General features: G+C 37.7%; 1 protein-coding gene across 4 annotated transcripts; it reads left to right on the forward strand.

Annotated features, from left to right (window-relative positions):
• The first annotated feature begins 176 nt into the window (after positions 1–176).
• On the forward strand, positions 177–19,187 carry LOC100257829 (phosphoglycerate mutase-like protein 1). 4 transcript variants are annotated; one of them, XM_059735980.1, is made up of 10 exons: positions 177–482; positions 11,263–11,330; positions 11,485–11,592; positions 11,735–11,814; positions 15,187–15,349; positions 17,499–17,577; positions 17,709–17,793; positions 18,465–18,584; positions 18,733–18,777; positions 18,866–19,187. In XM_059735980.1, exons 1-10 carry the CDS (start codon positions 356–358, stop codon positions 18,987–18,989), a joined length of 999 nt encoding a protein of 332 aa, XP_059591963.1. In that variant the 5' UTR covers positions 177–355; the 3' UTR covers positions 18,990–19,187. The 4 variants fall into 4 exon arrangements, with proteins under 4 accessions (XP_059591963.1, XP_059591964.1, XP_059591962.1 ...); XM_059735979.1 differs by having other exon boundaries at positions 229–482; positions 11,416–11,592; XM_059735982.1 differs by having other exon boundaries at positions 441–482; positions 11,406–11,592.
• Positions 19,188–22,458: the final 3,271 nt, after the last annotated feature.

Genomic DNA, 22,458 nt, shown 5'->3' on the forward strand with positions numbered 1-22,458 from the left:
GAATGCCAGGTTTGGCGTTGCATTTCATTTTCAATGAGGTTCTATTTGATTTTGTTTTTAGCCTTACGTGGAATGCTGATGTGGCGCATGCATTCATGATAATGTTATGTAGTATCATATTCCGTGACTATTACAAGTTGGTGGATTAGGTTTTTTTTTTTTTTTACAAATATATATAAAAAAAGCCCATAATTCTTAAAAATAAAAAAAATAAAAAAATGGTGTAGATGGCACCATCATTTTCCACTTGGACACAACAGACGAAATCTGACGGCGATGAGGACACCGGAGTGAAAGCTGAGATCGTACAAAACTCTGGAACTCCGCATAGCGCCAATACCACGCAGATGGAGGCATGCTCACTGCTATTAACCTCACTTCTCCTACCTGCTGTAGCATAAGCCTCTTCTCTTCCGCTTCCTCCAAATCCCCGTCGCCACCACGAGCTCGCGTCTCCGCTCTCTGCCGTTCCTCTCTCTCCGGTAATAAATCACTCCGATCTCAATAATCCCTCTTTTTTGGTTCTCTAGGAAGTGGAATGGAAAATCTTGCGCTAACCATATGCGTTTTCCTTTCTGTTTCCGAGAACTGAACGTAGCTTCGAATATGCTTGATCGGATCTCTCTCTTGGCTATTTCAATCGTAGTTTTTTGTTTTCGTTTACTTGTGTGTGGATCCCTTGATGTGGTGATTCGGCAGGAGTAAAATGTCGATTTTAGGAAAATGAGCAAGAATTCGTAGTAGAATTTGAGAAATTTTGATTGAGGATTTTAAGAAATCGGCATTATTTGAAATTCATATATACTCTTTGGTTCTTTTAATGCGCAGGAAATAGTTAATCTAATGTAATATATTAACTCATACCCTACTCAGCCGAACCCAAAATTTGTTATAATCTTTAGATTAAGTATTACAAGCTCAAAACTATTGAAGCCTGTAAATAAAACTCGAACTTTAAATGGGTATTACCGCAACAGATGTTTTGAGTTCCCTAACAGAGTACAACTTTTTCACCTTCAAGGAAGGTAGATCTAGCTTATGCATGAAATATATGACCCAATCAAGCAAAACATGAGGTAAATTTTGGACAAAATTGAGCCTCTTACCTCAAAAAAATTGGCTTTTTGCCTTTCCCCCCTCGATCTTTAGTTTTGATTTTAAATTTGGTGTAATAAAACTTAAAAATAGTTTAAGAGGCTTTGGAAGAGTGAAATTTGGAATTACACGGGAAAATGGGGCTGAAGAGTGAAAGCCCATTGTCATGTTCACTGTGAGTCTTCCCTAGTCCCCTTTGTAGATTTCTAGCTTTTCAAGTACCCACATAGCTAGAAAACTGACAGTTGTTTGACTGGACATGAGGCATTAGCAATGCAGCCTCAAAAGAAAAAGCAAAATGGGTGTTTGTGCCCTAGAAAATGGCTGGGAAGTATCTAGCAAGATAAAAATTGTTGAGATACTTGTGCTCTTATTACATGCCTAAAATGCTAAATGTTGTAATAAAAAGGACAAGAAGGGGGAGCAAATCCTTTTCCTTTATCTTTCAGTTATAACAGAAAAAAAAATTAAAAAAAATTCTAATCTGTTAATGGAAGTGAATCATATACTTTTGCTAGTTAAAAATTGCTTAAGCTTAGAAAGAGCCTGAACTAAGTATGACTAGGAAAGTTAAACCTTTAACTTCTTTGAACTAAACCTAATTGTTTTTCTTTACTCTTTTAATGGATAGAATAGTTGTTGAAGTTATGACGACCAAGGCACACACAAATACTGTTAGATGAACCCATGGCCTTTCTGGCCAGGCCTGATTTAAATTTGTAGAGTACAAGTTTTATAATGTGATAAGAGCCAAAGTGATGGGGCTATCTCTTTGGAAAGCCACAAATATTAAAATTAGTAGACCTGAGAATACATTTAATAATGCGGTAAAAAAGAACTGTTTTGATGATGTTTTGAAAAACATATTTTTTGTTCCTATGATAAGGATATTGAGCTTGTAAGCTATTTTCTTAGAAATTTTATATTAAAAACCATACTCTGTAGCGGATATTAATTGATGATCTATGCAAGTAGTGTTGGCGATACTCTAGTGAAAGTGATTTGTTGTGGAAGAAAATGATAAGGGGAAAGTTTGGGGAGGAAGAAGGGGGTTGGAGGTCAGATATGGTGAGAGATTCCTATAGGGTTGGGGTTTGGAAAGTGATGGGGAAGCAATGGGATTTTCTTAAAACAAAGATTTCTTTTGCAGTGGGTAGTGGGAGCAGTTTTGGAAAGATGGGTAGTGTAGTGAGGAGCCCTTATGTGAAATTTTCCCATCCTTGTTTGCCCTATCTTTTTTGAAAGAGGCATGAGTGTCTGACTTTTGGGAGCAAAGAGGGGATGGAGGAGCTTGGAACTTTCATTTTGTCAGGAATTTGAATAATTGGGAGTTGGTTGACATGAAGCGGTTCCTTCATAAACTCCAAGATAGACAATGAAGAGGGAGGAGGAGGATAGGGTAGTTTGCAAGGGTGATAGCAAAGGGGTTTTCTCTATAAGAGGGCTTTATTCTCTTTTGCAGATAGGTTGTGCCACCCCATTCCCTTTAAAGATTATTTGGAACTTGTGGATGCTACAAAGGTGAGTTTCTTCACAGGCTTGTTGGGGTTAGGTGTTGACATTGGATCAACTTCAAAGAAGAGGGTGGACGTTGGCCAACAAGTGTCCCTTGTGCAAGAAGGAGTCACAATCCATTGATCATATTCTCTTACATTGTGATAAGGCTAGAAATTTATGGCAGTTCGATTATCTTTGGTTCAATTAGGGATACTCTTTTGGAGTGGCATGACTCTTTCGTTGGTAGAAGGCGTGTTAAGGTTTGGAGGGACTGCTCCTTTGTGTATTTTCTGGACTATCTAGAAGGAAAGAAATCAAAGATGTCTTGAAAGTAAGGAATTGTTAGATCAAAAACTAAAAAGCATCTTCCTTAACAATTTCTCTATGTGGGTTAAAGTGTACATAGCCGGAGGCTATATGCCTTTGGTGGACTTCATAGATTGGTTGGGTATTTGTTGAGGGAGGGAATACTTTTGTGTCCCCTCTTTTTTGCTTCTTTTTTAGTGCTCATCGTATATGCTGTCATGTGTTTTTTGCGTTTTTATAATACACACTCCTATTCATCAACAAAATAAAAATAAAAAAAGAAAAAAAGAAAACAAATTTGGCAGTGTTTTGGTCGAATTAAAAAATATTGGTGTGGACCTAGTGGTGTGGTGTGGACCTCATACCATGCAGCATGGATCTGCTTTTGATCCCTGCTTCAAGTCTTGAATAGATTTTGAAAATGTGAGGATTGCATTTTAAAATCACTATTCTTCTTTTCAGGTTTCTGTTTAAATTCACATTTAAGATATCAAACCGCCTAGGCTGTCAGTCTTAATCCCAGATAACTGAATACTCCACTTAAAACGTTATTGTTGTTCCCATGGAAGGGGATTCCTTGGTTATTTTTCTTGAGGCTTGGCTCAAGTGGTAAAGGGATGGGGAGGGTTTGTGGGAGGTTCTAGGTTCAAGTCCCAATGGGGATAAAAATTTTATCTATCAAAAAAAAAAAAAAAAAAATTCCTTGGTAATTTTTTTGTGGGCCTACACAGGAGGCAGAGTTCCTTCTCTCTCTGCTTGTTGGGTATGGAGGTATCATGCTCTTTCTAGGGATACTGTGTCTTCATTTATAGGATATTTTGATTAACTAACAAGATGACTGAGTTTTTGGCCAAGATAGATGCTAGATCTCTAGAGTTGTTTATTTGGGAATCTCCTACTCCTTGATTCATTTTGAGGCATAGAATGGTTGCATTGTATTGGTTCCCTAGTTGGCAATTGCTGTTTTGCATCTTCTTTTTCCCCCCCTTTTTTGCTGGTTCTATCTTGCTTTTTGCTGTTGTAATGAATATCACATCCTTCCTGTTTCTTTCTCTTTTATTCAATAATTCTCATTTTTTATGAAAAAAGAGTTGTTGCATGTGGAATTTGTTTCAACTGAGAGATATTGTTTAATTCTCGCTGCACTTTGTATACTTTGAACGCATCTTTGGTGGACTTAATCTTGAAGCTGTACTTAGCTGTGATATTTAGCATCTTAAAATTGTTACATGTGGAATTTGCTTCAATGGGAAGATAATGTTTAGTACTCCTTGCATATTATATACTTTGAGCATGTTTTGGTGGACTTTCCTGACAAGCCTTATAAGAGATGAGTTCTTGCTTCTCTTCCATTCATTGTGAGACTTGGCCCTTATGCCATTGGTTGTGCAACAAAAATCCTAACATCCAAGCCAATAAAACTGCCAGTTTGCTCCTGAGTGCTGACTAATAAATGCAATTAGCCTTTTCAAAGCTAAAAGCCACTTCATATTATCCCTGATTCTGGACAGGCAAAAAAGATCATGTTCTGTGATTTGTTTGATTCTGACTTTGCTTCTTTACAAGTCCTTCTATGAAAAGTGTTGATGTTTTCCAAACTCAAGATTGTTAATAGTTAATCCCATATCACTTAACTTGTTAAATTTGTTAGTTACCAACTTTAAGCTTAAGTTGTGAGGATCTGGGCCCAAAATGTATATTATGTTGAGATTGTACTCCCCAATTTTCTAGGAAGAATAATCCATCCCTTTGATGAAGCTTGCTTAACTACAATTTTCTTTCTCCATGGTGGTTATGACAGGCCTTTCAAGAAAGCTATTACAAGTTTACAACTCTGTTATTGAAATTTCTTATGGAGACTTAGATGAACCCCTTTCATTTCCTGCACTGTGACACTATTAAGTTTTATCATTTCATATCTTTGGTGGAGGGCTTCCTAAAAGAGATGGGAGAGAGAGAACGAGAGAGAGAGAACGAGAGAGAGAGAGGGGGCGTGAGGGAGAGTGAAAGCGCGTGCGACGGCGATGATGATGAGATCGGCGAGGCGAGTCGACGGCGAAGCTTCACGGTGGAATCCAAGACCTTCGAGCTTGCACTGGATGGAAGGAAAGGCAGTCGTCAGATCCTCATCGTGAAAAAGAAGCGGGGGGTCTCGACATGGATTCGATTAGGGCTGGAGAGCTTAGGGCTTTTCAAGAAGGGGCTAATCCACTGTATACGAGATGAAAGCGAAGGGAGATGGGAAATGGAGTGGAGAGATAGAGGTAAGCGATTCACTTTGGTGCGGGGATCCAACAGAGCGGGTGGTTTTCTAAGGCTGGGGGTTGCGGATCTGGAACGGAAAACCTTCTGCATCTTTTTACCGAGAGGTAGGAGAGACAAAAGAGGATGGATGGCTATGGCGGAAATGATTCATCAAATGGAAGAGCTGGTGGGCCGACGAATGGAGCTGCAGGAAGTGAGGGCCGACGGTAAATCTTCTACGACAAAATCATATGCAGAGGCAGTTTTGGGTTCAAATCGCAAATACACAAATGTAATCAAGTTGAAGTTGAAGGTTTCGAGGGAAGAGATGGAAGGAAATTTGCAGAAATTGCAACAATGTCTCGTCGCGAGTTGGAAGCCCAACAATAAGGAAGATGAAGATATGGAGAGGCTGGGAAATCTTTGGGCGTATTCCTGGGGTTTAAAAAGCAAACTAGGGCTGGCTAAATTGGAACGAGGCAGGGCTCTGTTGGAGTTTGAGGACAAAAGAGAGGCTTACCGTGTGGCTTCATCAGGGAGCAGAGAAATGGGAGGAGTACAGTTAGGGTTGGACTTCTGGAAGCCACAGACGGGCTGTTGGGCAGAGGAGGAGAGGGCACAGGATGCTTGGGTTAGAATTTTTGGTTTGCCAGTCTCGTTATGGAGCCCGGCGATTCTGAAGAAAATAGGAGAGGAATGTGGGGGGTTTGTTGAAATTGATGAGAGGACAAGGTCGATGGAGGAGATCCAATGGGCTAGAATACGGGTCAAAATAACAGGCGAATTTAGACCGAGCATGCTAGAAATTGAGGTAGAGGAGGAGTTTTACTCTTTGGCGTTGTGGTGGGAGATTAGGCCGGTGGTGAGACGCCTTCTCTCTGCGGTGGAGATCAGAAGGAGAACCGAGGACAGGGGTGACACGTTCTCATGCGCGGAGAAGCGCGTGGGGAGTGTTCTGTTAGACACGGGAACCGAGGGTCAGCTTTTGCCAGTTGATGGGAGGCTGTTGCAGGATAATGGGTCGGGTTTAGAGTCCAGGAACCAGATCCATGGATCGAGGTCCCGGGAATGGGCCTGTTTGGATGGAAAATTGAATGGGTCGTCCTCACATGGTCCATCTTTGGGCCTTAAAGAGCAGGAGAAGGAGGGTGGGCTGGCTAAGAGAGATGGGTCTTTGGGCCGAAAATTAAAGGATAAATTAAAGGTGGCTGTTGTGCCAGAGGCAGGCCCATCGTCTAGCAATTGGGCTGCTGGACTGGGCTGCCACTCTTCTGCTGTGATGGAAGGATTGGAAAGGGAGGGCCCTAATGATGTCCAGGAGAAGGCTGGGTTATTGGGCTGCTTATTCTCCAGAAAAAGACCCACTCCAGAGGATGTTTTGACGTGCTGGGTGCCAGAAGAGATCAGTAGGGAACAGAGGGTTGATGGTTTCTCCACGACTGACTGTGCGCTCCAAGAAGAAGCTAAGAGGTATGCCCTGCATTTCTATACTAAAGGAAATCAGGTTATGGGGACGTCTCTTCTTCTCTCTTCTAATTTTGATCGGGCTCCGGAGGGGGAGTCTTTCGATCGTTCAGGGGAATTAGAGGAGGATTTATGGGGGGACAAATCAACTTGGCTAACAGTCTATGAGGGGAATGAAGTGAATGTGAATGGACCTTGGAAGTTGGGAGAGGCCAACAGAAACAGAGACAAGGTTAGGGGCAAGGAGGGGATTGATGGTGCCTCAGGGATTCAAGCCACGGAAAATGAGAAAGGGGAATTATGGGAGGAGTGTAGCTTGGCGAAGTTTAGCCAATTTCTGGGTTTCTCTACGGAGGGGATAGAAAAGGAGATATTGAATTTCCTGACTAAAATCAGGAAGAGAAGGGAAAAGATTCACAACAAAGAACTATTGGAGAAGACCAAGTTTGAAAGGGAGCTAAAGAGGCTGGAATGCTCTGTCAATTATGAGGGGGGGAATAAGCAGAAAGCTCTCTCACAGGGCAAAGGGAACCAATTGATAGTTGTCCAATGAAGCTGAAGATTATAAGTTGGAATGTGAGGGGAGCTAATGATAGCTCTAAGAGGAAAATTATTAAGAACTATATCAGGAGTCAGAGGGTGGATCTAATGTGTATTCAGGAAACCAAGATTCAGGAGATGTCGGAGGGTATAGTGAGAAGTCTGGGCACTGGGAGATTTTTAGACTGGAGAGCTCTAAATGCGGAGGGGGCTGCGGGTGGCATTCTGATATGCTGGGACAAGAGGGTCTTGGATATCTTGGACTGGGAGGAGGGTCACTTCTCTTTGTCTTGTAGATTCAAGATTATGGTAAATGGGGTTACTTGGGTTTTCACGGGAGTGTATGGACCCTTTACTAAAATGGAAAGGGAGGGTATGTGGGAGGAATTGGGGGTGGTAAGAGGGTTGTGGGACGATCCCTGGTGTCTTGGTGGGGACTTCAATATCACTCTGTTCCAACAAGAAAGGAGCAGCCAAAGAAGAATCACTTCAGCCATGAGGAGATTTGCAGAGACTGTGGATGAGTTAGAGCTGGTGGACATGCCTCTTCAGGGGGGAGAATTCACCTGGAATGGGGGGCTCAACAATCAGGTATGGGCGAGACTAGACAGATTTTTAGTCTCCCCTACCTGGCTAGAGATGTTTAATGGTGCCACTCAGATCAGATTGTCTCGGCCAATCTCAGATCACTTCCCAATCGTGTTAGAGGGGGGTGGAATTAGAAGAGGTCCAACCCCGTTTAGATTCGAAAATATGTGGCTGAAGGTTGAGGGGTTTCAAGATGTTGTGAGAGCATGGTGGCAGGGGATTGATGTCAAGGGCAACGCTAGCTACAGATTGGCTATTAAAATGAAGGAAATTAAGAAGAGGTTGAAAGTCTGGAACAAAGAGGTTTTTGGGAGATTGGAAACCAATAAAGCCACAGCCCTAGAACAAGTAGTCTTTTGGGATCGGGTGGAAAGTGAAAGAACTTTGACTGTGGAGGAGGCTGAGCTAAAAAAGGGAGCCAAGGACTCTTTTAAGAAATGGGTCCTGTTGGAGGAAGCCCATTGGAGACAGCATTCAAGGGAGACTTGGCTAAGGGAGGGGGATAGAAATACGGGGTTCTTTCACAGAATGGCGAGTGCGCATCGAAGAAACAACGCTATGGGCAGAATTAAGGTTAATGGGGAGTGGCTGGTAGAGGAGCAGGAGGTGAAAGAAGGCATTGTGAATTCGTTTCAGCAGTTGCTTACTGAAGATATGGTTTGGCAGGTAGATATTGGCAATATTCAGGTGGGTTGTATCAGCCAGCAAGATGCAGAGTGTATAGAAGTCCCATTTGCAGAAACTGAGATTCACTCGGCGTTGATGGAGATGAATGGGGACAAAGCCCCTGGCCCGGATGGGTTTTCTGTTGCATTCTGGCAAAACGCATGGGCCTTTGCCAAAGAGGAGATCATGGAGATGTTTAAAGAATTTCACGAGCATAATACCTTTGTTAGGAGCCTCAATAATACTTTTCTGGTGTTGATACCTAAGAAAAGCGGGGCGGAGGATTTGGGAGACTTTAGACCTATCAGCTTGTTGGGGGGCCTATATAAACTTTTGGCTAAAGTCTTAGCTAACAGGCTCAAAAGAGTGATTGGTAAGGTGGTCTCTAGTGCTCAAAATGCCTTTGTAATGGGGAGACAAATTCTGGACGCGTCTTTAATTGCTAATGAGGTGATAGACTCGTGGCAGAAGAGAAAAGAAAAGGGCCTTATCTGCAAATTGGATATAGAAAAAGCCTATGATAGCATTAATTGGAATTTCTTAATGAAGGTCCTCCAAAAGATGGGCTTTGGGAACAAGTGGGTGGGATGGATGTGGAGCTGTGTATCTTCTGCAAAATTCTCCATTCTTGTTAATGGAGTGCCAGCTGGGTTTTTCCCTAGCACTAGAGGGCTTCGTCAAGGGGATCCCCTATCCCCTTACCTCTTTGTTATGGGAATGGAGATTCTGGACGTTCTCATCAGGAGAGCAGTGGAGGGGGGATATCTTTCAGGATGCAACATTCGGGGTGGTAGTAGAACCTCATTGCATATTTCCCACTTATTTTTTGCTGATGACACGATTGTATTTTGTGAGGCAAGCAAAGATCAAGTCTCCCATCTAAGCTGGATTCTCTTTTGGTTTGAAGCAGCCTCGGGTCTTCGTATGAATCTAGCCAAAAGCGAAATCATTCCAGTTGGAGAAGTGGAGGAGATTCTGGAGTTGGTTGCTGAGTTAGGGTGCAGGGTGGGGTCTCTGCCCTCCCATTATTTGGGTCTCCCTTTAGGGGTCCCAAATAGGGCTTCTTCTATGTGGGATGGAGTGGAAGAGAGGGTCAAGAGGAGACTTGCGCTTTGGAAAAGACAGTATATTTCCTAAGGGGGGCGGATCACTCTTATAAAAAATGCCTTGGCCAGTATGCCAATTTACCAAATGTCTATCTTCCGTATGCCTAAGTCCGTTGCTAAAAGAGTGGAGAAAATCCAAAGAGATTTCCTTTGGGGGGGTGGAAATCTGGGAGGAAAAATTCATCTAGTAAAATGGGATGTGGTCTGTTCAGATAAACGCAATGGAGGGCTAGGATTAAGGAGAATAGCCACTCTGAATAGAGCCTTGTTGGGCAAGTGGACTTGGAGGTTTGCATGTGAAAGGGATAACCTTTGGAAACAAGTGATCTCTACGAAATATGGGCAAGAGGATTATGGGTGGAGGGCTAAGAAGGTTAGTGGGGCAGCCGGAGTTGGGGTCTGGAAGGAGATTATGAAAGAATCTGAATGGTGCTGGGAAAATTTGGCTTTTCTGGTTGGGAAGGGCTCCAAAATCAAATTCTGGAAAGACAGTTGGTGCACTGATACTCCGTTGTCCCAATGTTTCAACCATCTTTTTGTCCTTGCCGTGCATAGAGATGCTTCGATTGAGGAGATGTGGGATCATCATTCGGGCCAAGGAGATTGGAATCTGGTTTTTGTGAGGGACTTCAATGATTGGGAGCTGGACATGGTTGGTGATTTGCTCCGTACTTTGAGGGGTCATAGGCCTTCCTTGGAGGATGACTCAGTCAAATGGAGGCAAGGAAGAAATGGTCTCTTCAGGGTTAAAGAAGCTTACAGGATGTTGGATAAACCTAATGCCACATTGTTTCCCGCAAGGGGAATATGGGTGGATAGGGTACCAACTAAAGTTAGCTTTTTTGCTTGGGAGGCTACTTGGGGGAAGGTGCTCACTCTGGATAAGCTTCAGATAAGAGGGGTGCAACTCCCAAATTGTTGCTTTTTGTGTGGTTGTGAAGAAGAGAATGTAAATCATATTCTTTTACACTGTATAGTGACTAGAGCCCTTTGGGATATTATTTTTGGGTTGTTAGATATTAAGTGGGTCCTCCCAGAAACGGTTAAGGAGGTTTTAACCTCCTGGAGGGGTTCATTTGTTGGGAAGAAAAGGAAACAGATATGGAAATCCATTCCGTTGTGTATTTTTTGGACGGTTTGGAAGGAGAGAAATAGGTTAGCCTTTAGGGGGGGTGTGGTGAATGTTCAGAGATTAAAGAATTCTTTTGTTTGTAACTTATGGAATTGGGCCAAAGTGTACTTAGGTGAGGAGGCTTTCTCCCTTATAGGTTTCTTGGAGTGGATAGCTTCCACTTGAGGGGAGGTAGTTCTTTCTGGTCCTTTTCTTTTTTGAGGTTGTATCCATCTTGTATACTCCCTGTATGCTTTGTGGCGCTTAGCCTTTTTTAATGCAATCTTGTTTACTTATCAAAAAAAAAAAAGTTTTATCATTTCAACAATCTTACACAGTCTCAGAATAAAATGAGTACTTTATCATATGCTGACATGGTCTACTATTTTTTCTACTGAGTCCCCCAATGTGTTCTGTCCATGCACTTTGCCTGTAATGATTGTTAAGTTGGCAGTTTATGTTCTGGAACTTGCTTATAATTTCATTATTGATAGATTAAATGTTTTGAATTAGTGATATATTTATAACTTTGGCTAAAACAGTATTGAAACCCTTCGTATCCTTGAACCTTTTGTGAGAAACCGACTCTAAATTCTATTTTGTTTGTTGCCTTCTTTTAAAAGCTATTTTCTATTTTGGGTTCAGTTGCAGATATGGACAGTGGTGCAGGTCCAAGTCTGTTTCCATTGCATCGTTGCAAAACTCTTCACCTGGTCAGTGTCAAATTGTTTTCACTTTATATAGTATGTGCACCGCATATTTGAAGCTGCTATGTCTTTGGTTTGAAGGACTTTCAAGATTGCCTTCTTTCTTGGCTTTTGCTCGCAAATTCCAAGGCATTGTGGTCTTATAAAACCATACATTCAGGTGAGGCATGCACAAGGGATCCACAATGTAGATGGAGATAAGAATTACAAAGCCTACTTGTCTCCTGCATTTTTTGATGCACAACTTACTCACCTAGGTTGGCAGCAGGTATGAAGCAATTCATATGTCCTCATGCCAATTCTGTTTTGAAAATAAAAAGACTCATAATAGGATTTCCTAGTATTCCTGAACAAAGTGTTGTATTCCCTGGAGGAAAATATCATAAAAAGGTTTTTGCCTACTGTAACAGGTTGATAATCTGCGTAAACATGTTCATGCATGTGGGCTTGCTAAGAGGATTGAATTAGTTATTACATCTCCTTTGTTGAGGTATTGATGCCGGCATTTCACATTCCTGTTTCAGTCTTTATTGGATATCTTTTCACATTATAGATTGATTATGTTTGAAGTCCAACTACATGTTTTGTTTTATTTATTTTTATTTTTTTATTTTTAAAATTATGTATTTATGAACAGTTTTTACAGATTGCTACCTTTTAAATTGAAGTCGAGCAATCTTAGCTGAGGATTGTGAAGCTGGTGAATCTTGTTACTCACGCTAAAGTGTGAATTTTCTTCTAGATGTTTAATAATTCTCTATTTTCCCTTATGAATGATTATAAAATTGGTATTTTAGCTCATGCTTCTACACTGAGAAGTTAGTCTCACTTATTGTGTCCTCTGAACATTTTTTTCATAGTTTTGTGATAAATTTAGCTTTTAACTCAATTCTTAGATTTGTTTTAATAATTCAATTAAGTAGAATTAAGGAGGGAAGTATGTATTTGTCACACAGTTTCCTTGGTTCACTTTATGAACCTTCTCAGATGTACAGAGAGTAGTGTCAGTCCAAAACCTGTCCTTTCAGGTGCTAACTATTGTTTAATTGTTTTCTTGTAATGTATTTTATTTGGAAACTCTCTTGCAATGTGATGGGAAAATGGAAGTCTTTGATAATATTGGTGTTGGAGAATGGGTGCCATAATTCTTTGTTTCTTTTCTGTACAATTGACTTGAATTATTTTTAGTAATTAAAGACTGATCTAGTAGTTAATTTATTTCCTGTAATTAGTGGTTAGTTTAGTGGAGTAATTCTAGGCCTAGAATAGAGTACTTTACCTTTTTGCATTGTAAGCATTATAAATAGGTTGTAAATATATCTAGTGAATTCACAAATATTATTCAGACATCATTCTCTGTTTTCATGGTATCAGAGCCTTGTGCTCAGTAGCCTTCATTGCTGGTGTCAGCTCAAAACCCATTTGTTGATGTCTATTGTTTCTGACTGTGTATCCTCTCCATTACAGTAATCTCATCCTATCTCCAATCAACCCATGATTACAGAAAAATCTAATTCCCCTTCCACTACTATCCAAACAGCCATAAAGACTCACAACCCAGTTCCAATCCTAGGAAAATTGAAGGCAATTGCTTAGAGTGGTTGCAGTTGATTAAAATGTAACTGAAAGGAAAAGGAAAATTGAGTCATTGACTCGGGCCAAAAAAGGGTAAGGAAAACCTGAAATTCTATGCTTGGAATGAGGAGGATTCTTAGATAATATCTTGGTTATGGAACTCAATGAAGCTATAGATCTGCAAAACCTATGCATTCCTCTCTACATCAAGGGACATTTGGGAGACCATTGACTTACTCAGAGACTCAATGGTTAGAGATGTTGCTCAGGTTTATGAACTAAAGATTAGAATTTATAAACAAATAAGGTAGTTTTTCAGTCTTTGAATAATATAATGTTATACAAGGGTTGTTGCTTGAATTAGATCAATATCAAAATTTAAAAATGGAATGCGACAATTATGTGACAATGTATTAGGAGTTTGTTGAAAGGGATAGAGTTTCTCTATTTCTTTGGTAGATCACGATCAGAGTCCAAATTCTTTGTAAAGAGATGCTTCCTTAAGGAAAGTTTTTGTGATTATTAGAGGGGAAGAAGGATAAGGAGGCATTAGGCTAGATCAGAACCCTATGGATGGCTCAGCATTAGTTGTTGTCCAATCGAAAAACAATGTTGTTGTCGCTGCTGGCCAGACCACTGGTACAACTGCTGGCTAGACCACCGATACTAATGCTGCTGCCTCAACCACAAACCCGGGAAGGAATGAAGGCAAAAGGTCAAATGACAAGAATTCTCAGTGGTGTATCTACTATCAATAGCCGAGACATACTAGAGAGTCATGCCTCCAAATGTTTTTGGAAGAGGAAATATAGGCCGAGAAGGAAACCAAGGGCATAAACCTCAAGCTAATCTTGCCAACACTGATGAAAATCCCGCATAGAATAATGCGAACCAAGGGGGAGGATTGAATTAAGAAGATATCAAAAAATTGAAGCAATGCTTGTCACTACTTGAGAAGTCAAGGGGGACAACATGTTCAAACAAGTATTCTCTTGCTGCCCTAAATGTCTTGAAAGAACAGTTTTCAAGCCTGTGGGTCATCAATTCAAGAGGTTTGAACCATATGATCAATTCTTTATTTTTGGGAAATTATATCATGCCCTTTGGGGCACTTCCAACTTTTGATTGCGCATGACATTGCTACTAAGGATGTTTTGGTGGCCTCATTTCCGTCATTTTAAACTTTTGTCCCTTGTTTTTTACCATGCACAGTGTTTGTATGGTAAAAAATTGTTTCAAACTGTTTAGAATACTCCTTGCTTTGACATTGTTTTTAGTTCAAAGAAGGTGAATAAGAGTGTGCTTCTCTTTTTCTCCTTTTTAATTCAGAAACAATAAAATTCATTAAAATGAATTAGAAGGTACAAAGAAGGATAAAATATTTTTCCTAAAGATAAATTAAACCTTATTCATGCCAAAATAACTTCACCTTTTGGTCATTTTGTACCATTTTTTTCTTAAGTTTTGCTCATATTGCTTAGTTCCCAAAAAAGTGAACAAAGTGCCTGTAAATACCAGTCAACTACATCAGTCAGAAGACCTAAGTCTAGTTTCATTCCTGAAGATATTCCTATGTTCAGAGGTAAAAGTGAAACTAAATGAAGAAAGTAGAAATCTTGGCCAAGCAAGGGAAGCAGGAAATGGCAATTCCTACCTATAGATGAATGCTTTAGAATTAAGTCTTGTGGATTGTTGAACCTACAAATCAATTCAACTACTTAGTTATGTTATTTCTGAAAATTAGGAATTTCTAGTTTGAATTCTCTGGCAGGGAGCAAAGCCTAAGAGAAGATAATGCAGAGATAAATATTTTCTCCTTTTGGTCAGAAACTAATAGCTTTTGATGGTTAAACACTCAGAACTCTCATAGTTTTGGATCTTTGATTATTGTGGTAGACAGTCAAACATCAATCATGGTTGGCATGCTCATTTATTTGCGTAATTTGAGTCTTATTAAGGTTTTATTTTGCTTTGTATTCATTTTGGTCAAAATGGTGTTCAGTTGGAGTTGGTTGCTTTTAGTTAAAAAGAGAATCATTGGACCATACATTGGTTCAATCAGATACACAAACAGAGGTAATGTAATCTATAAGATTTGCAGAGAAAATGTAAAGTGTCAACTTCCAAGAATAGTTATAAAACACATTTGTTCGAATGCACAGTTATTGGATTCAGGTTTATCTGTTCTCCTTTTGAATACAAGTGTATTCAGATTCTTTTTCCTTGGATCCACATGCCTTGAAGGTTAAACATTTTGTACTTTGGTATGGTCACTTTGACATTGCAGGACCATGCAGACAGCTGTTGGAGTATTTGGTGGTGAGGGCTACAAAGATAGGATGGATGTGCTGCCACTGATGGTGGCAAATGCAGGGGAATGTAACCGATCTGCAATTTCAAGTTTGGACTCCCCCCCATTCCTTGCAGTAGAACTTTGTCGCGAACATTTGGTAGGTCTTGTTACTCTGGTGAAGTAAATTTTTTTCCCCTGTTGGGTTTTGGTAATGCTTGTCACCCTTTGTGGTTGTCTATTTGCCGCATCAGTGCAACATCTAGAATGCCAGAAAGTCATAGAACCTGATGATTATATTCTATAGCCATCTAGGTATTCTTTCTCTACCTCCTCCATCTGCTAAACTCTTCCTCAAAACAACGTCACACCTCTAGAAAATTATAATTTTATATGCTAGAGAGCCTACAATACCATTTATCCTGGCTAATCTAAATACTTAATGACCAACTAAGAAATTCCTTTGGCTTGAGTGCAACAAGAATTTGTCTTGAAATCCAGAAAAGAATAGATCCTTCTCCAGATCTTGGAATCACCAAGAGTCCATAGACTCCATAATCATTTGAAGATTCATTACCGTCATCAGTTTTCAATTATGGTGCCTTGATTGATTAAATGTTATCATGCAAGTTTCTCTTCAGGTGTGGCCAATCCAAAAGGAAAAGGTTTCTCTTCAGGCATGGCCTATCCAAAAAGGAAAAGGTTTCTCTTCAGGCGTGGTCATGCCACATACCCCCTTTATATGTAAAGGTTGGGCCATCCTCAGTGTCATTCCTCCAACACTATAGGTGCTATACTATGAAAGTCAACCATGTACTAGCCTCAATACCTGCTGTCTTATTATTAAGCCGTTCTGGAGCTGTCTGGAAACTTTCCAGCCTCATTAAACTTCTTTTAGGTTGTCGATCTGGCTTGCAAAGAAACCTCGACTGAGTGCTTGCCACAAAATTTTGTTAATTTTTTAAACCAGTTACATCTAACTGTGGATTTCTGCCCATTATTCCCGTTGAAACTGGGAGATGGTTCACTATTGGTCTCCGACATCACTAGATCAAAATCTTGACTCTTGAACTTTTACATGTTCTCAACTATGATCAATGCTCTTTTGCTCAAGATAGGTAATGACAAAAAGTTCATCCTAATAATTATATGGTAGCTAATTCTGCTTTAACCGTAGCTTCATCTCCTCTCAATTAATAATTAGAGGCTGGTCCTGCATACCAAGCCCATGCTCATCCACTAAATCTGTGCTTGTCGTACAAGTTTCATTAACAAAAAGTTGAAGTTGTCATTAACATCAGGGGGAGGACTTCTCATCCTTATCATGTTTTTTCTCAATTAATACAATTGTTGGTTTCTGATCAAAAAAAAAAAAAAGTTGTCTTTTATCTTTCAGATTGGATCAGTCAATTTACCTATCCTAAGTAGCTAGTCAATCAGAAAAAGCTTGTGGGTAAATTTCCCAGAAAATCCAGCCATTTAATAATGCTGGATCAGTCATTTTCTAGTTGTCATAATGCTGATCTTTTGCTGTTATACCAGATGTGATGCAAAATGATTTAGCATTCAACATTATGATGGGTTTGCTGGGGAAAGGCTTGGGGAGTTTACTAGGGTTGATTGATTAGACGTGGTTTAAACGATTAATGGCAAGGCTATCTTCATTACAATGAAATTAGAAGAGAAGGGAAAAGTGGAGGACAAACCAAGGCAATTAGAGAAGCAATCTCACCTGGAAAAGAAGGCAATCCTGCCTCTGAAGAACTTCAGACCTGTAAACTCTTATGATCATTCATTTACTTCAAACGAGACAATTGATACCCTTTGTGGACTTGTAAGCTTCATCCTAGCCATTGAGTCAAACAATCTCAAACCTTAATTTAGACCAATTAAAAGGACTCAAATATAAACTCAGGCCTTGTTTAGTTCACTGATATAACCTGAACAGTGATATTACAGTAATTTTGAACATAAAAGCCAAACCTAGCAATAGTAAGACTCGATGGAAATCAACTACATTAGGGCTAATAAACACATCTAAGAAACCTCTAAAGTCAGCCCTGTGCAATCTTGAAACTGCCATATGAGAGTTTAAGCCTTTGAATTAAGGTATCTGGGATGAGGTTCTATCCACTCACAAGACGGTAAAACATAATCTACTTGAACTTAAATCTGGCATGTGTTGTCTGGTGCTTCATTTTTTTATCATCCAAGGAAAAATGAAATATATTATTGTATGTATGGATAGGTTTCTTAACTGTATATTTTTTGTATATTTTGCATTTTTATCTGTATACTTGTGGTTGCAGGGAGTTCATCCTTGTGATAAGAGGAGAAGCATCAGCGACTATCAGTTTCTTTTCCCTGCCATTGATTTTTCACTGGCAAGTACTAAGATATCTATGATATACTTGCAAGATAGTTGTTATGGATTCATATGATATGCTTGCTATCTTTTAGTTCTGGCTATTTTCATGTGAAGTGTTATACTAAGAGGTTTCGAAATTTTGTTCAGATAGAAAGTGACGAGGACATATTGTGGAAGGCCAATGTTAGAGAAACCAATGAAGAAGTTGCGGCTAGGGGATTGAAGTTCATGAATTGGTGAATACCCTGTTTACTATTATAATATAGATAGAACTCTAGCTTTGGTGTTGATTCTTTTCAACCCTCACAAACATTGAAAGAGTATGCTAATTTAGGTACCTTGTGCTGTGAATGCAAATTGCATGGGAACTTTAGGGTGAAACTCCAGTGTTCCTGAATTTTAACCAATCATCCCATTTCACTATCCTGTGATGAAAACCAAGATAATTACCATAGATCCTGAGGTGTTTCTTTAACTGGCATATAGGCTTTACGTGATATCAGCCTGCTGGTGGCTCGAGTTCTAGTTCAAGCTTCTTTTTATTTTATTATTTTGTAAGAACAAAAATCAGATTGATCACATTCTGTGTTCTAATTCAAGATGTTTTGTTAATTACTTTCAACATTTGAGGTTGCAAGTGCGTTGGAAAAAATTATCTTCCACAAGAAAAAAAATTTATTGATAGCTTTTTGTCTGTCTTTGACTTCTATTTAACATGAGTTCAAAGAGCCAGTAGTTCCCAGTAAGCACAAAATTTGTACCAACATGGCTGATTTTATAGATACTGATGTTTCCTTTGATCCGATGTTGATCTGCTTAAACTTCCTTTTCCTGTTGTTAGCATCCAGATGTTCATTTTGAAATAGTGAGATGCACAACCTTATGCCTTTACTATCCCTTTCTTCAGGTTGTGGACACGGAAAGAAAAGGAAATAGCAATTGTCACCCATAGTGGATTCTTGTTTCATACACTAAATGCATTTGGAAATGACTGTCACCCTCTGGTGAAAACCGAAATATGCAAGCAGTAAGTGTTGATGGAGCCTTTTTATCTGGTACTATTATTTGATACTCAACTAACATCCATTGAGCATAAACCTTTGCTCAGTTAGAAGAGTAAAGCTTGCCATCTTACCTTCTCCATAACAAATGACCCCTGGACATTGTACTTGCAGCTTTGCAAATTGTGAACTCCGATCGATGATCATTGTGGACAGAAGGTGAGCTTGTTATTTTCATTAAGCCTATTAGAGAATTCCTGTTCCTAATTGTTGAGCTGTATAATTATAATTTGCTTTGATTATCCAGTATGGCAGGGTCAGATTCATCAACAACTAATTATCCCGGAAAAATTCCTCCTGGGCTTGACCTCCCTAGTGATATTGCTGATGGAAAGCTTGAAAACGAAGCACGTAATTCTGGATTGACATAGAAAAAGTGCGCCTAGTTCATTAGCCAAACTGGAATGTGGAGGTGAATTTCTATAATTTGTCAATATCATTGTTGGAAGCACTGTCTTGTTGAGGCTCTATTTCATACTACATATGCTGTTGTGCCTTTTAATGAGGCCATTTTAAGACCTAGTTACATGAAAATTGTGGCCCTGCCAATAGTGAAATGCCTTTGATCATGAGATTGAACATTTAATTAAAGACTGGGAAATAGTTTTGGGAACATTTGGAACGTTGGAATGGGAAAAACATATGGAGCACTTACTAGATGCAAGAATATGAATTAAAAATTCATTATCATGGGTATCGAAATTTTTATTAGGATTTCGATTCCCTTGTGTTTAGGGGTATAATTGGAACCATGGATGAAAATGTTGGGAAATTTTGTTGAAATATCGTTGAAATTTCAGATATGGTCGATACGAAATCAGCCACCGATTATTGATCGGCCGATATATCCCCAATATTTCCCAATATTTTTTTATATTTCTCAATATTTCAGCTGAAACTTGCCTTCTTGCTTGGTCAACTCCATCAAAACATGCTCCAACCATGCTTCGCTCCTCTTGCCCACTTGGTCAACTCGATCAAATTACAAAAATGATTTAACTTTACACAAGGAGATTCCAATCGAGGTTAAAAGGGATCCCTTCATCTAATAATGTGATGAAACTACAACGATATTCATTTTGGTACTAAAGGGACTATTGTCATGTAATATGTATAAATTGTTCTCATTGAATGAAATCAAATATTTTTTATCCTAATTCTAAAAGTACACTTCCAAAACTCATATTTTTTATCCTTAAAATTCAACTATTGATATATCCGTGTTTATTGCTATTATTATCCTTGATCATACCTATATTAATTACAGTTACAAAATAACTTTAATATGTATATTATGATTTATTTTATCATTTTTTTGAAAATTTTTCAAACATTTTTATGAATTTTAAACTATTTTTGTCCTATTGCTATTTTGTCAAAATATCTATTGATATTTTCAATATATCCATAAAATTCAAGTATTGATATATTCATGTATCAATAATTTTTATCCTTAATTAGAATATGTAATTATTTTAAATACTTAGGTTGAACTTGGGCTTTTCTCAGCTTGAAATGAATTCAGGTTGGGCTGAGGCAAAGTATCTTATCGGCCTTCGATTTTTAATAGTGTGTATAATTTATATTGTTACATATAATTATTTTCATTTATAAAAAAAAAAAAATGGAAGAATGTGCAAACTATTCTCCAATCCCAACAAGGTAACAGACAACCACAAGTTCTTATTAAACCATTGTCTTGTGTTTGTGAGAAGATTTGAGTGAAAATGAGAGAGAAAAAAAAAAGAAATAAAAAGTAAATTTAAATTTAATAAATTAAGTTTTTATGTTGTTTTAAGTTTATTTTATTTTATACATAAAGATTATATAATTTAAATATATAAAAATTATAATTAATCTTACTTAGATCGTATTTTCTTTTAACAATTTTTTTTGTTAATATTTTCCTAAAATCAAACATATTATTAGAGTATATTTGAAAGTGATTTTGAAAGAGGTTTAAAACATTTCTTAATATTTAGAAGCATTTTCTTTAAGAAGCATTATAAATATATTTTTTAAAATTTTTGAAAATTTTTTTAAATTTTATTCTAAGCATAAATTTTTTTGGTTTCTCAAATTTTCAATTTTTATGGCAGCAAAGCATTGTGTTATATATGAGCAGTGGGTCAAATTTGGTTTTTTGAATGAAGATATGAGAATAAATTACAAAAATTTGGTTCTTGACCAAATTATTAGCTTTCATAACTATTTTTTAGAATAATTTTTTTGTTTCGAGAACAAATATATATATATATATATATATATATATATATATAACAACCAAAAAACTATTTACAGTTTTCTGTTTTTAAGAACAAAAAATAAAGTATTTTTAGATAATATATTTTAGTTATTTTCGTTATTTTCACTTATTTTCTGAGGATTATTTTAAAAAATAATTATAAAAATATATATAGGATGATTACAAATAAAATACTAGATATAAAAATTATTTTTAAAACATATTTAAAAATATTAAAAACAGGTTAAAAACATTTTAGATTTTCAAACAAACTTTTGTTCTACAAAACATCATATAACAATTTTTAAAACTGTTCTTAAAAATTATTTTTTAGAACTGTTTTTTAAAACGGTTACTAAACAGACCCTTAGTTTCTATATCTACATTTTGGTATTTTTTATGATGAAGATATTTTAAATGATTTCAAGTTTTGGTTCCAAATCTTACTAAAAATGTTTCTTTTATTTAACTGGATTAAATGGGTAATATTTGATATAAAAAATTATCTTTTATTTAATTATTATCATTATTATTTTATTTATTAATTTATTGCTAAGTTTATTAATTAATTTGTATTAACTGATTGATCAATGAATCAAATTCTCCTTTTCCTAGATGATTTAATTACTGTTCTTCTTCTTCTTTTCTTTTTTTTTTTCTTTTTTACCAAATTTGGAATTTTTAATTCGTATTAATTGTTTAATTTGTATTAGTGATTCACCAAAAAAAAATTGGAATTTCAGCAAACCTTAGACCACAAATTTTCATTTTTCCTCATCACTCTCATCTTTTGCACTTTCCTATGCTTTCATTTCATCAGACTATATTTACATATGACATGGATATATAATATTTAAATAAATTGTTTCCTCATAATTTGATTTTTTTTTTTGCCTTATTTCTACTTTTAATTTTCATTTATTTATAGTTTTATTACTCACAAAATGATGTTAGAACCTGAACTAAGCCAAGTGGTAGGAATAGTGGAAAAATGCTAGGATAAAGCCAAAACTAGAAGAATTCTTCCCCATGAGTATTATCTTGGGGTAAGAGTTCTAAGAAGAGGTTTGAATGAAGTTGTGTACTGTTTTACACTAAAAAAAAAAATTCTCACACAATGATAGAAGTAGAAATGATATTAAAGACAAATATTTCTATTGGACAAAGCTATCCACTCTCTCTCTCTCTCTCTCTCCCCTCTCGTTGCTTTCCATTCAACCATTTAGAGTCCATAATACAAGTCATTATAAAGAAGAAGGTGTTACATGACATGTATGACTCTTGTCATCCTCATCAAAAGGTATCACACCTAACCTTCCTATATTTCAGTTATCTTGCTTTCTGCAGTTGCTGGTTTCTGCTAAGTTGGTGCCTTTTTGGATCCACCAATTGTGTTGTTGATCCATCAAGTTGATCATAGTCTTAGGTGGCCATTGCCACCAATGACGAAGCTAGGGATGTGCTCTAAGAGAGGCATAAATAGAAGAATTATTTCGAGAGGGCAAAAAAAGAGAGATAATGGGATATAGTGCAGAAAAAACATACTTTTCCCTTAAACATAAGATCAAGGGTTCAAAATTCCTATTGAAATTTCA

Source organism: Vitis vinifera, chromosome 3, assembly GCF_030704535.1.
Source record: "Vitis vinifera cultivar Pinot Noir 40024 chromosome 3, ASM3070453v1".
Taxonomy (NCBI): Eukaryota; Viridiplantae; Streptophyta; class Magnoliopsida; order Vitales; family Vitaceae; genus Vitis; species Vitis vinifera.